We start from the raw sequence: 14,411 nt of genomic DNA, 5'->3' as shown, positions 1-14,411 counted from the left end.
GACTCTGTGGCTCTTTTAGGAGTTTGAAAGAGGGAAAATTTTAGAACCTTCCAGTGATCAAAGCTTCCATTTCCAGCAGCAGGAAGAGCCTGGCAGCTGTTTTCAGCCAGAGGGGCCATTTCTGGGTGGGGAGCCCAGGGCATGTGCCACACTTCAAGGACTGCTGCTTCAATACATTTGTAGGATGCTTTGATAGGTGCTCAAGCCATTGTTAAGATCATTCAAAAAAGACAGAGTGACTGTTTTCTTACCTATTTCTATTTTTTCCAGAGCTTCAAGACTTAACCTTTGGTACTGATTCACTTTGTCGATTTCATCATCGTAGCTAGAAAAAAGAAACAGAATTTAGTGCTTCCAACTAATCTAAAGCAGAGCTACTAAAATAAACTACACATAGTAAGGGAAAGTGGTAACTTACTAGGCCACATAATAGGCAGAGTTTGAAAGTAAAAGCAGCACATCCACATCCTTATGAGTGGCATCAATGAGACTGAAGGGAAGGAAAATAAACACAGGGTAGAAGGTTTTATTTGCAGAGCTGTAACCTGTGCCCAGTGTGTTCTGGGGACACTCTTTAGGAGCTGAACACAAGTTACAAGAAGTTTCCATCATGGTGTGTTATCAAATCCATGTAAGCAACAGTCACTCAAACCTGAAGTTATCTGACAGCTCAAAAACATCAGCAGAAGGTCCAAAAATAAACAGAAAGCCCACAAGCTATTAAAAATGCTAAGAAATGGAAAAACACCTCAGCCTCAGTGAGGGTGATGAGCCTGTGCCCTGAATTGAATAGCTGTCATAACAACCTGCTCTGCTATTTTTAGATGCTGAAGTTTAACCTGCAGGAGATCTAACCACTATTTTTCTCTTGCAAGCTCCTGAACTCTGAACTTGATAAGGAGTGAAGTTGAGAGTTTATGCTCATTAATTTCCATGAACAAAAATCCAGACTGTCCAACTGCTGACTCATTCCCCAAGGATTCAATCTGAGCAATTCAGTTACACTTTCCCTGTAAAGCAACAAGGAACAGCTCCTCAAGCACTCCCTTTCACCCACCCTTAGTTCCACAAGTTCTCCTCATGGTACCTGCCACATTTTGGCAGTATCAACCACATCCATCCATTTCCAGATGATCTCTCTAAGGTCATTCCAGCATGCACCATTTTTATGGCACATGTTTAGAGGATTTTTCCCTTTACAACTATTCAAACCCTTCAAGCACTCTTGTCCTTCTACAGAACTGTCCACACATCAGCCATCAAAACCTTTTAATATCAGTAGTAATTAACAGAGGTGTCAGAGTAGCAGCTGATCAGTTTTAACTTTGTTCAACAAACCTTGGGTCACAATCAATGAGTGCCCAACCTCCATGGAATTTTTCATCATCTGGCAAGAGCAGTTTCATGTAGCTCTGCAGCAGCTGGCTGATCAGCTCCTGGTGGCTCCTCAGGTTCTCCTTGTGCAGGGCTTCGTGCTCCTTCTCTTTTGTAAATATGGAGTACAGGTCCTCTGTCACAGGGATGCCCTGCATCAAATCTACATAAACCCCAAGAAATATCAAGCAAGACACAGTTAAAAGTGATACATGGCAAGAGTTTGTAAATTCCTTCCAAATGATGCATTTTAATGATGCTCTTGGTAGTCTTTCTGAAGAGAATGTTTCCTTAACTGAAAACTCAGAAGGTGTAATTCTACTTTCAATGAAAAACAAGAGTTCTTCACAATTTTAAGAGATACTTGCTACATAAATTTAACTTTGTCTTAAAAAGAGATGCTACAAGACATTTAACGCTAAAATGAAGCTGGGGCAAAGCCTCCAATGAGTCACACTGCATGCAATCCCTCTGAATTGAGTGTTGCTTAAATTCCAAAGTGAGATTGTTCCTTGTAGAGTCCAGTACAGACATGTACCCACTCACAGTGCTTTTAAGCAACAGGAGGAAAAAAATCAGTCAGAAAGATGAAACCAAAATGATTTCATAATCTTTTCTAAATACCACACTCAGCTGGGTTGAAACTGTGCTCTTACCTATGACTGCTTGCCTGTAAGCATCCCTGAAACGATTCAGGTAATATCTGTTGGCAGAGTTCACTCCATCCTTCATCACCCCTGCCAGCTTCCTTTCACCAGTCCTTGTGAAGTCACCCTGTCACACACAACATGCAAATCTTTACATCAAACTTTGGAGCAGCAGGCTCAGCTGAAAGGACTTGGCACTCTGAAATTCAGTTCTGAGATGGAAACTCAGGAATTATCTTCAAGTAACTATTTCATACAGAAGTTGAAAAAATTGATTTTTTTCAAAGAGCATCTTCTGGCATTGACTCTGCAGAGAATCCTCTGGTTTTGATAGATTTACAATTTCAGTAGGAAATTCCAACAGAAGGCAAATCTGGACATATAAACCAGCTAACATTGAAGGAGGACTTTCAATACATCAATCATTGTGATGCTTCAATACCTCCAAAAGAAAAAATCCCTTTTTTTGGCCTTTAATGTAAAAGGAACACAACTGGAACAGTAGAGAAGACTGAAGCTTACTGAAAAATGGTTTTCATCTCACTGCTTTTGCTACCAAAACAAGACAAACATAACATACTGGGGGAAAGCAGCACATACCCTCACAACCTCAGAAACAAAAGAAAGTTTCTAGGCCACAGAAGGCTTAGAATTTGAATAAAAAGTTGTTTTTGTAGTTACACTTCATTAGAGGATTCTATTTTCAGAGACACGCCGGCACAGAGCATTTCTAAAAGCAACATCAACCCCTATATTCCAAGTGTGTTTCACTTTCAAATTAAAAGAAGTACCACAATCAAAAATAATTAATTTAATCCATGAACCTCAACAGTGAGTGGAGAAATCTTCCAGCAGAAGGGCTGAAAATTTAGATCTATAAACTTGAGGTCTGCACTTCAGATTTAAAGTTTTTAATGAAAACAAGCATGTTAGGCTTTTTTAGTATTTTTTAAATATTAGTGCAATCAACTAATCAAAGCTCAGCACAGATATTTAAAGAGAGATTTAAGTATTAAGCATTTCCACCATAGTGATTTTTCTTATGCCAAATGCAAATACTACTAAAATTTGTTCCACCAATTACACACAGCAAATACCTCAAATTCTATGACTTTTCAAAGCATAGAAGTAGAGAGCATGGAGTTTGATGCTTGATCTTGGTACATAGAGTGCATTACAGCTAATTAAGAAGAGTCTTTAGAAAATATAGCTAATTAATGCCACCCATTTACCTACATAGCCTGGTCTCCAGAAATTTAGAGTGTTCTTTAAATATTCTAAATGCTTAGAAGTACTATAACCATGATAAAATATAAATGGATGTAATAATTAATATATCTCTCCAACTCTTATCCCTGTTGTGGTTTTTGTTGAAGAGAACAGAATGCAGGTGAAGTGCAGGGAGCACTCAGCTCTTCTCTGACTCACACCAAGCACAACACAAAACCTTCTTCCATTGCAGTCTCATCTCTCCAGAACAAAACCACACAGAGAACTTGGTGAACTTTTAAATATCTGTCTTTGGTTGGAAATGCAAGATGTGGCTGGGCTGTATATTCTATTGCCATCTGTCAGAGGTGGAGCAGGTATCTCCCGTTCATTGGGCAGTTTTCTTTATCTCTCCCACAGCCCATCCTCCCTCCAGGAGATCTCTTCTGTTCATGGGCCATTAATCATTAATTATCTTCTGTCCATGGCCACTGAGTGTCCCTGCAGGGCTGATCCAATCCCAGCATCCCATGGGGAGATGCTCCGCCCAGGGGAGGAGCCAAGCATTCCTGCCTGGATCCAATCTGAGCTTTGGGACAGCACAGCAGCCTTTGCCCCCTGCACTGCCAGAGGAGCAGCTTTCTGCTGCCCTGCATGGCCAGAGGGAGCCCAGGCCCATCTGCAGCAGCCCTGGAGCTGCAGAGGAAAACTCCCCCCTTGTGCAGGATCCCTGCTGCAGCAGAGCCACAGCTGGCACTGCAGGAGGGCTGAGCCCCCCTGGGATGGGGCTGGGACACCCCCTGACACACAGGCTGTCATGTCTATTCTGACTCTCTCAGTGTTTTTTTTGTTGTACTCTTGCATTTGTATTTTTAATTTTCCTAGTAAAGAACTCTTGTTCTGTTATTTCTATTCCTGTATCTTTGCCTGAGAGCCCCTTAATTTCAAAATCCTAATAATTCGGGGGGAGGGAGTTTAAATTTTCCATTCCAGGGGAGGCTCCTGCCTTCCTTAGCAGGAAACCCTTTCAAACCCAGACAATACCCCAGGGCTCTGCAGTGCACAGGAGCCCTGTAAGCCCAGGGTGGCATTGCTGGGGACAGTGAGGTTCCCCCTTACCTTCAGGGCCGCCGTGCCCGCGTACTGGCGGCTGATGGCATCGCCGTTGTTGGCCCACATGATCTGGTAGATCCTGTTGCACTTCACTGGCAGAGGCTGCTCTGGTGGCATCACACCCAGTTTTTTGAGCTGGAATTTGACATATGGGTTAATTCAGTGCCCAAAGTAAAAGTCATTCTCAGTGTCAGAGCTCGGTGAAGTAAATTGAAGCGTTTGCCAAGTGTTTAATTGTTAGATTTTGTATGATGGGGGGAGGAAGCCATTGTGCTGATTTGTTAGATTAAATTAGTGAATTGATGGTTTATTGCTTAACATCACATCACTGGAGGCAGCAGTAACATTAATTATGGATGTTAAGTCAATCATCATAAAAATTAGCTGAAGGAAAACAAGTTACTGTAGATTCTCAAGATACAGGAAAATTTTCAATAGAGAATCATCAAAAAACAGGCCTCACAATTTAAAAATAAACAAGTTGATATGTCTTCCATTGCAAAGGCATTCATGACCTCAAGGGTGTGAAAACAAATAAAATTAACTTCTTATGTTGGTTTATTATGAGGGCTTGCACATTTTGGACAGTTAATGTTTGTCACTGATACCAGAGTAAGATCTCTCCCTCTTAGAACACCCAGTCCTTCAGTTTTCCCCAGATAAGCCTTAGGTACAACATCAACATCAGGCTTTGTAAACACTGAGGGGGTAGAGCAGCACATACAACTGCAATGCAGTCAATAAATTATAGGGATAACTTGGAATAAATCATAGGAAAACTTCCATTTACAACTGAAACCAAATGCTGAAGCACTCTTTGCAAGTTAGATGAAAATTAACACAGAGCTGCTCATTAACTCTGAAAGCCCTTCAAGTTCCCAGATGAGAGAAAGCAGTGGTTGCAAGGAAGAGAAGTGGGAGGTACATGAGCCCTCAGTCCTTCACTCCATGCCACTGACCCTGCAATGCTCAGGGCATTTCTCAGTCATTAATGATTCCCAAGCACTTCAGCTCCAGGATGAGAATGATGCAGCACATCACAAGCTCACACTTCAGCAATGATTTAGCCTCTTCACAACAATCTGTAACACTCTTATTTTTCAAAGAATCGCCTTGGAACTCGAGAGTTACCCTGAATAGAAATCCTATTTTAAAATAATGACTGTGGGACTGCTGATCCCTCCCCTGCCCTCAGCACTCCTATGTCAGGAGTTCACAACAGCAGATCACAAAGAGGAACTGCCAGGTACAATGGCCAGATCCAGTCACTTTTCACCCTATTGAAGGACCCACTTCATCCCTTCTCCCTCACTTTAACCACAATCAGGTTTGCTCATTTTGGGCTGTGACTGGGGCTTTGGTGTTCCAGTTGCAGGACATTCAGTCTGCATTAGGTCTGTAGCAGTTCTGTGTCAGGAAACGGAGCCATCACTGAGCTTCTAGAAAACAAGGGAGGGCCAGAGCAAAGAGGAAAACTAAAGGAAAGTACTCTCAGTCTGCTTGGAAATCCCTCCTCTGCACAGGGAGAACTATTCCACAGCACAACAGTCACAGCCATCGGGGCTATCTACATCATGAATTAATTGCTCCTCTACACACAGAAGGGACAACTCATCTCCCTACTTGCTGCATCACAGTATTTCACTTCAAAGCTCCTAAAATAGCACCCAACTTGTTAGATTTTAGTCCTTTAACATCATTTCAGTGAGGCACTTGGGGGAGAAGGTGTCATGTTTCTAAACTCTGTATTCCTACATAACTTAAACTGGAATTACTAAATCTAAACAAGACAATCCTCTCCAAGTTGTGGACAGTCAGTCCTTTTTGAAAGAGGACAGAAGGAGGCATCACTGTTCTGTAATTATTGCAAGTTTTGCATTTGTATATATTATTCCTCTTGGCTTCATGGCTTGTAGCCATGGTATTTTCTGAAAAATCCTTTCCTTAGGATTTTTTCTCCTGAGAAGCTGAGAGGCCTCAGGAACAAAATGCAAACATTGATTATCTGCTGCTGTGGAATGCAACAGGTGCATCTGTGATTGGTCTCATGTGGTTGTTTCTAATTAATGGCCAATCACAGTCAGCTGGGTCAGACTCTCTGAGAGTCACAAGCTTTTGTTATCATTCCATTCCTTTCCACTCCTTGCTAGCCTACTAATTAAATCCTTTCTTCTATAATTTAGTATCGTTTTAATATAATATAAATATCATAAAATAATAAATCAGCCTTCTGAAACATGGAGTCAGATCCTCATCTCTTCCCATGTCGGGGCTGCCTGCAAACTTCCACAACGGCTCTTCAAGTGTTTTGCACAGATTTTTTCGTAGAGGTCAGTTTGGCATTTTCCAAACACAGAGATTTCTCTGTGACCAGCAACGAAGGTGGGAGGCCCTCAGCCCTTGGCAGAGCCCCTCAGGTGTACGTGCCTGCTGCTCCATGACCACTCTGGCAATGGCAGCCTGCACCACGTTGGTGCGATCCAGGCAGTCCATGCAGTTCACCCGGAAAATCCCCTCCTGCTTGCAGATCACCCCAGCCTGGTCAACCCTGCCAACAGGGAGAGAACAAAAGCACAGTGAGACACTGAAAATCCAGCGCAATTCATCAGCTGCTACAAACAGTAGAACATTTTACACATGGAGCACTGTTTATGGCTGCACTCACACCCCAGCCACACCCCACACTGAATTAACTCTTGTTCCCACTTATCCTCCTCCTTAATCTAGGATGGATATCAGACATAAATCCTACTGAGGCCACAAACTTCAGGTGCAATCAGATGCTGAATTCAACTCATGCATACATAATACAAACTTTCAAGAGCAAAGGGATTTCATTTCAAGAACAGAGAAGCCAATGATAATGACAGCAACACAGAACAATACAGAGCAACTGACTGAGGCTGCAGCCACACTTGCTACCCAAATGTATGAACTTTAATCAGTCCAAACTAATCACTGTTTGCTGTCAGCAGTCAGGCTGCCATCCTAGGGCTTCTGGGTCAAATACAGAGTGTTTCACACTAAATGTGAGCGACCCTAAAAGTGTGAAATGCATAAATGCAATAAACCTCAGGCAGGAAACAGCACCTGAGAATTTCTGCCTTCACATGGGTAAAACACCAACACTTCAGAAGACAAAAACTCTGACAAACAAGCTGGACACCAAAAGAGAAATATATAAAACATATTGGTTTGGAGAAAATTAAGGCCTCTGAATATCTACTCTTTGTTGGTGTTTTCCTCTACAGATATTCCCTACTAGTCTAAAAACAGTTAAGTACCTACCAGCACCACTTCATGTCAAGAATAATATCATGAATGGCATCAGTCAGTGTTTGAACATTTTCAAATTTCATTCCTCGGCTGAAACACAAAATTTCACAAAAGTTAGTTTGAACTAGAGCAGCGACTTTACTGAAAAACTTTATCTTATTTGTACTGTTAACAAATATGGTGTTTTGGCTAAATGAGAGAGACAAACATTCCCTCCTGCAACGAGCTTTAATCAGGAGCCAAGATTCAGAGCTATTTTACAGTACAGTTCAATGTCCAAATCCAAGGCAAGAGGTTAAAAGATCATTAAATTCTCAGGACTTTGCATTTTTTAATGCTGCTTCCATTAGGAACAGCAAGTGTGCAGCTATTCAGGCATGTGCAACATTCTGTTCTCATTTTAGTCTCAAGAAAAGTAACTACAGTAGATTTGGAAGTGGGATGGTGAGTCCTGTTTTGCCAGTGATTTTACAGACAAAACCACCTAGAGACACATCCCTCCTCCTCCCCCTACCACATCTGGTTATTTTTCAGGACTGTTCTCAATTCTCTCCTGCTCACAGTGCAGGAACAGTCCTGGTCACTGCAGCTGTTTGTAGGAGAAAAGTGAATGAAGGAAAACAAAAATTCCTCTAAACAAAAGATTAATCATCAAATCAATCCAGGGTGCCAACAGTCCCACAGAACTCTCAAAGGCCAATACTGCTGAAAGGGGTTTCCCCTGCCACCACCCCCTCTGACAGTATCTGCTAATGCCATATTCAGTCAGCCAGTAATGCTCTCCCAGGCCAGCTGCAATCCCTAGATTAGGTTTGGAAGTGAAGATTAAACCACTTTAGACCCCACACAAATGCAGCCTGCTTGAGGGGAGCAGGAGAAAGACATGCCTGTGACAGATGACATGCTTGGGCATGTGAGCCTCAGAAGGCAGTCATGAAAACAGCAACTACTCACACTGGATTAAGAAAAAATCCCTGTATTTTATATTGAAATAACAGCATCAGGGTCCTGAAAGAACCCATTATGTTTTTATGGAAACAAACAAGAGAAACAGAAATAGAGAATTAAAAGCAAAATGCTACACAGCTTGAAAAAGCAGGTCAGCCACAGCTTTACACTCATGGCATGTTTAAGGAAACTCTTAAAATGTGGGACAATTAAGCTTTGCCCAATAAGTAACTGCATTTTTAACAGGTCAGGAACACAACATCACAAACAGCAGTGCTTGGTTACCCAAGCTTTAAGTTTTCTAGTGCTTTAGTTTAAAAACTGTATTGTTGTCTAAAAAACCAGTGTTTCATGCAGAAGTAGAAATAATGAGTCTTCTCCTCATTTATACTTGCCTTCATGGCAATAAAAAAAGATGCAAAGTGACACTTCCAAAGGGTTTCTTACCAGTGCTCATGGAAGTCAAATGAAACATAAGTCAGATTTGCATTGTTGTAGAGAAGAACTTGTTTAAGGTAAGCATCTCCAATAATCTTCTCTCTGCCTGTCTGGTCCACCAAGTTAATAATAACCTGTTCAAAAGTTTAATTATTTAACATTCATCATCTGCTACATAACTTGCTTAGATTTACACCATGCAATACCAAATAGCCCCAGAGTTAGAGATTCATAGCAATCTTGCTAAGTTACAACCTTTGATAGATTGTACCTAAGACAAATAAGCTCCCACAGTTCCTGCCTACACAAATTTAAATACAGAGAAGCTCTGAATGCATATGACAGGTATACAGAAATAAGTTTTAAACATTGCCATAAGTTATTCCTGGGTTTTACTGGTTATTTACAAGGCTATTTGAAAAACCTTAAGTAAAATTCTATTTATGTACCAACCTTCTGATTGTCAACAAGCTTCTAAAAAACCCACAACACATCACCAAGAAAAACAACCTAAAAACATTAACTTTCAGCCCTTGCATTTTTATAAGATTACTCTTCTGTCATGTAGCACTCACCTGCTTTTTGTAATTTTTCAGCTGCTCTTCAAAGTGTGCACGAAAACAGGACACGGTTTCATTTTCACCTACAAGGCAGAGCAGTGTTAGACAGAAGCAGCCTGTTCAGCAATAAATCCTGTTTGATGTATTAAATCATGCCCAAATTTGTACTCTAAAAAACCAAGATACCTTAGCTTAAAGATAATAATACATAGTACAGAATTACTTTTATAGGTCTTTCATTAATTTGCTCAGCTTCAACATTGCTGTTATAAGCAAACACTTTCTTGAATTTTGCTGCATTTTGCTTTTTGTGCAGAGGAGATGAGACAAAAATTTAACTTTTAATAAGCCTGCTTCATCCTTCTACATATGCACCACACCCACATAAACATCTCCTCCAAAATAAGAGTTGCAGGGGGCCCTGATTTTAAGGTTTTTCACCTAAACACTTACTCTTGTCCAGCCGGGGCCGTGGGTTGTACCTGTATCCAACCTGGCTCCAGAAAACAGGCACAGAGCCTCGTGTTTGGATGTAGGAAAGGGTGTGATTGTGGACATGGATCAGCTGCTCTGTCTCAACATAATTTGCCACGTTTCCATTTTTATCAACACCTCTCCGCTTATACCGCATTCCTGGGGGAATGATGAGAATGGTCAAGTCACAGTAAAGTATTTGCCTTAAGCACTTATTATTAATGTTGCTGGTTTTAACAATGCTAACCCCAAACAAGAGTTCTAGCCCAAATCCATGATCAATGGTAGAAGTCACTCCTATCCTAGTTCATTCCTCAAAAGTTATTTTGACTGCATGGATAAAGTTTATTTACTGATACACTATGAGCAGCAGAATGTAAGCTGACAGGACAGGGCAGATTAAAGTCACAAATACCTCTGGTCCATCTTAAAAGACACATTTCTTCCTGTTCTGTCACATTTAACACAAAGTTTTCCTTTAGTGCTCAGTATTTTCCATTAACCTAAAGGCCACTTTTACTGGCAGAGGCTCCACTTCTCACAGAGATCCCACAAGAGACCAGAGCTAACAAACATCTGAGTCCAAACAAGAAACACCATCTCCCACATTCAATCCTGAGCTTGGCAGAAAAAAGCAGCAAAGACTGAACAGCTCAGCACTGCCCAATTTCCCCAGCTGCATGCCCCTGCAGTGCTAGGAGCACCCCAGCAGCCTGCAGTGAGTTTGCCTACCAGCCCTGTGCCGACTCCGGCGGGAGATGAGCGCCACCAGGAACGTGGGGTGGATGTCATCCACACAGGAGCATTCCTGAGGAGGAGTTTCAGGGCTGCTCTTGTCATCATCAGAAGATTCACTGTAGTTTACTACCAGTTCTTCAATCTGCACAAATCCTTGAATGATGGGGATGATCCAGAAGTCCACTTCAGGATTCTGAAGGGTACAAAAAACATTTACTTTCCTGTTGGTCCAACATTAGCTACAATTGTTTCTGCCATTTCTCATGTTAACAAAGCATTTGCTTCACATGCTTTTCATGCTTTAATTTTTGCCATATCCTTATTTCTGTAAGAGATAGCAGCATTTTTCCTCCATCAGTCACAGGGCTTTTAAATCAGAAGAAAGAAAGCAATTTTTTTGACCTAGTTTCTGCTTTAAGGCAGTTTTAAAACCTCTGTGTGGACACATAGTGTACCACCTTTACACAGGAAGGCAGATGTTAGCCTGTTTTCAGCAACACACAGTGTAACAGCCCCTTCATATGGGCTAATTTAGTCCTCAAGACAATTGGCTCATGGTTCTGCATCCTAAAACATTGATTTCTTAAACAGAATTGAGATCCAAATTCCCCACTAACTCAGGGTTGTCCATTAATATCTTATAACATGAAAAATACAACTCATTAAACTCCTGCATTACACATAACTTTCCAGAGAGGACATAGGTTTACCCTGCTGTGACTCCATAACCGCTTGTTTATGTATAATTATCCATGAAAGAGGAGCAGGGCATAAGGCAAGATGCCTGCTGTCACCCCTAAGGAAAATTGGACTTGCCCTAAACTGGCACACAGAAGTTAACAACTTAGTCCTTGGTCTAGGAGGTTAATTTAAAATTATGGAAGGTCATATAATGAAGAAAGAGTGGTGGCTTGCTGTTTCTTTATGTGCTCATTTTCCAGGAAAATGTTTTATTTACTCTGGACAGATGTTCAGAACAACTTGTTCTACACTGTTTTTACACTGATCAGCTACTGTACTAAAGGAGACAAAACACCATCCTCCACTGTGGAGGGCCAAAATCTTATCTCAGGGAAACTCTGGAATTCAGTTATTTCTTTCCTGGCTCCTCCTCATTATCAAGTCCAGCTCTGTTCAGGGATAATCCATTTCACATAAAAACACAACTTTACCTTCAGAAATCAGCACAAACATATCACTCCAAGTTATTCTACACTGCTTTATTGTTTTAATGTTTTATTTCAGCTGAAGTTCCCTCCTTAGCAATGACCACAGGCTGGCTGGGGACAGAAGGCAGTGCCAGCTGCTCAGCTACAGAAGGCACAGCCCTCATCTGCCAAGCAGGCTTGTAACCAAACCTCTACAAGGCCTTAAACAAACATCTCAACTAAAAAGAACTAAAGAATTGTTCTCATAATACATCTTAAAAATATGACTCACATCAATGCTGATGAGATCTTCAATCATGTGCTTGTTCCAAAAGAATCTGTCATCCACCTGTTCAGAAGACAAAAGGGCAGTTTTTGCAGCATTACAAGTTAGGTTTGGCAATATCTGTGGGAAGGACACCAGAGTCCATCAGTTTATTCACCACACCTGCACAGACAATTCAGAGCTTTAAATAAAACACTTCAGTTCAGGTCATGCTGCTGCAGACTTTTGTTTCCTTGCACCTGAGCTGGTTACAGGACAAGGTGTTCAGCTGCTGTAAAATGTGACCAGCCAGGTTTGGAGCATGACCATTATTGAAAGCTCCTGCCCCAGGTGGAAGAAACAACACAAAAAACCACAAACAAATACAAATAACACAAACAAACACAAATAAAACAAACACAAACAAACACAAACCCAAGCACTCACTTTCCGCCACAGGGGCAGGTTGGTTTTCTCACAGGCACTCTGCCTCTGCACAGAATTTGTCAGGTCATAGCTCAGGCTGTAGTAAAAGGAGTCTGAATCCATGAACATCTTGAACAACTCCTCCAATAATCTCTTCTCCAGTCTCTCTTTCTCTTTGCTTTCTCTAATCTGAAAGAAAACAATGGCTCTCTTGTCTTTCTCTGTGAGTGAAAAAGATTCCAGTCTATTTTCCATTTCTAACCTTGGAGGACAAACACTTTCCCAGTGATGAGCAGGATCTTAAAATTCCCAGCAAAGAAAAACACAAGAGACAGCAGCCTGAGAAACATAATTCTAATTTTAATAACTATTGTTTTGACTTCCTAATCCAAGCCATTCTTGGTTTAAAGCAGTTAGATGAGATTGATTGGTGTTCTGAGGAACCAGGCACCAAATTCTGTGTCCAATTCTCTATTATAAGAGATACTTATGCAAAGAAATTTCTAGAAGTTTAGAACCTCACTAGAAGCTAATCCTAGTAAAAAAGAACTCTATTAGCAATTCTGCCAAAATTATATAATTACAAAATGAAAAAAAAATCACAGAAGAGCCACAGTTAAGTAATCAAAAAAATTAAACTGGGCATCAAGAGAATAGCTCTACATTCTGCAATTTTTTAAAAGTCTTTGAGAATAGCTCTACATTCTGCAATTTTTTAAAAGTCTTTGTATTCCATTTGATCATCCATCAAAACTTTTGAATTATAAACTCAATATTTTGGAACAAAGAATGAAACAGTAGAAAGCTTTACCTTCTTTTTATTTGGAGCAGACACATTAGATTTAATTTGAGTAAGAGTCTTCAGCAGGAATTTTGTATCATCTGGGGACTGTGTTATCTTCTCTGGCTTGTTTATCCCAAAATGGTGCTTTTTACAAAGCTAAAATAATGACATTGAATTAAAGCCAACATTTAAATACTCTTTAGAAAGGTCAAAGAAAACTGAAAGTCTACAAAAGCAAGATTTTGATGTCCACAGACCTAGGAGAGACACAGAAACAGAGAGGGAACATGCAGGTTTCCATCTACACCCTAATTCTCACTCTTATAATAAAAGGCATTTTCTCCTGCGATTGTGAGACTCTGCCTGAATTTGACATGACTTGAGTACCCAGACCCACCCCAACTTCCCACTCAAATTAAATTAGCACTACTCAGTTTTATTTTTATTTTTGTTCCTTTATCCATTCTCTTTTGGGGGAAAAAAGTGCAACATTTTAATTATGGGTTTCCCTTCAAGTCAAGTTATAGAATTAAGATTCCAAAATGGGATGAAAGCAAGAGAATGCATTAAAAAATATACTTGCTCCTGGCTCAGTTTATCTTATTCTTGTGTGGTATTCCCAATGATCTTTATGAAATTTAGGTATTATGTTGTTGCAATTTCCCTTGCCAGCAGAACTTGTGATTTCTGTTTAAAAAAATATTTTTAATAAAAGAAATAGCATTTTAAAAAGCACAAAATATTCAAGATGTTTGCTTATACCAGGACAAAGAGACAAGAGGCATTTGAGTTTAATTTCACTGAAGCAGGAGGGGAACAGTCAGAGCTCCTTGAGGGTGGCCATACCTCCAGCTCCAGATCCTGAGGCTCTGTCTCAGACAGTGGAATCACTGCAATCTTGGTTATTTTGCACACCTCATGATCTCCTGGAAGTTTGCCAATCAGCGCTTTCTGACGAATTAAAAGCAGCCACCATGGTAAATCTGGGGAAAAAAAGAGATCAGTAGATGC

The 14,411-nt window shown here is 40.6% G+C and overlaps 1 protein-coding gene across 1 annotated transcript in view; it reads right to left on the bottom strand.

Annotated features, from left to right (window-relative positions):
- INPP5F (inositol polyphosphate-5-phosphatase F) overlaps positions 1 to 14,411 on the bottom strand; it is a 38,376-nt gene that overhangs the window by 4,971 nt on the left and 18,994 nt on the right. The window contains exons 3-17 of the mRNA XM_058810843.1: positions 14,247 to 14,383; positions 13,428 to 13,556; positions 12,638 to 12,805; positions 12,218 to 12,274; positions 10,772 to 10,970; positions 10,019 to 10,198; positions 9,581 to 9,648; positions 9,015 to 9,139; positions 7,632 to 7,709; positions 6,771 to 6,891; positions 4,350 to 4,478; positions 2,031 to 2,148; positions 1,339 to 1,537; positions 419 to 490; positions 252 to 325 (exon numbers count right to left, since the gene is read on the bottom strand). Of these exons, the coding sequence (XP_058666826.1) occupies positions 252 to 325; positions 419 to 490; positions 1,339 to 1,537; positions 2,031 to 2,148; positions 4,350 to 4,478; positions 6,771 to 6,891; positions 7,632 to 7,709; positions 9,015 to 9,139; positions 9,581 to 9,648; positions 10,019 to 10,198; positions 10,772 to 10,970; positions 12,218 to 12,274; positions 12,638 to 12,805; positions 13,428 to 13,556; positions 14,247 to 14,383 (1,854 nt within the window). The remainder of the gene's footprint in view (positions 1 to 251; positions 326 to 418; positions 491 to 1,338; positions 1,538 to 2,030; positions 2,149 to 4,349; positions 4,479 to 6,770; positions 6,892 to 7,631; positions 7,710 to 9,014; positions 9,140 to 9,580; positions 9,649 to 10,018; positions 10,199 to 10,771; positions 10,971 to 12,217; positions 12,275 to 12,637; positions 12,806 to 13,427; positions 13,557 to 14,246; positions 14,384 to 14,411) is intronic.

Source organism: Ammospiza caudacuta, chromosome 9, assembly GCF_027887145.1.
Source record: "Ammospiza caudacuta isolate bAmmCau1 chromosome 9, bAmmCau1.pri, whole genome shotgun sequence".
Lineage (NCBI taxonomy): Eukaryota > Metazoa > Chordata > Aves > Passeriformes > Passerellidae > Ammospiza > Ammospiza caudacuta.
Note: the sequence above shows the minus strand (reverse complement) of the source record. Positions and strands in the feature narration are given on the sequence as shown.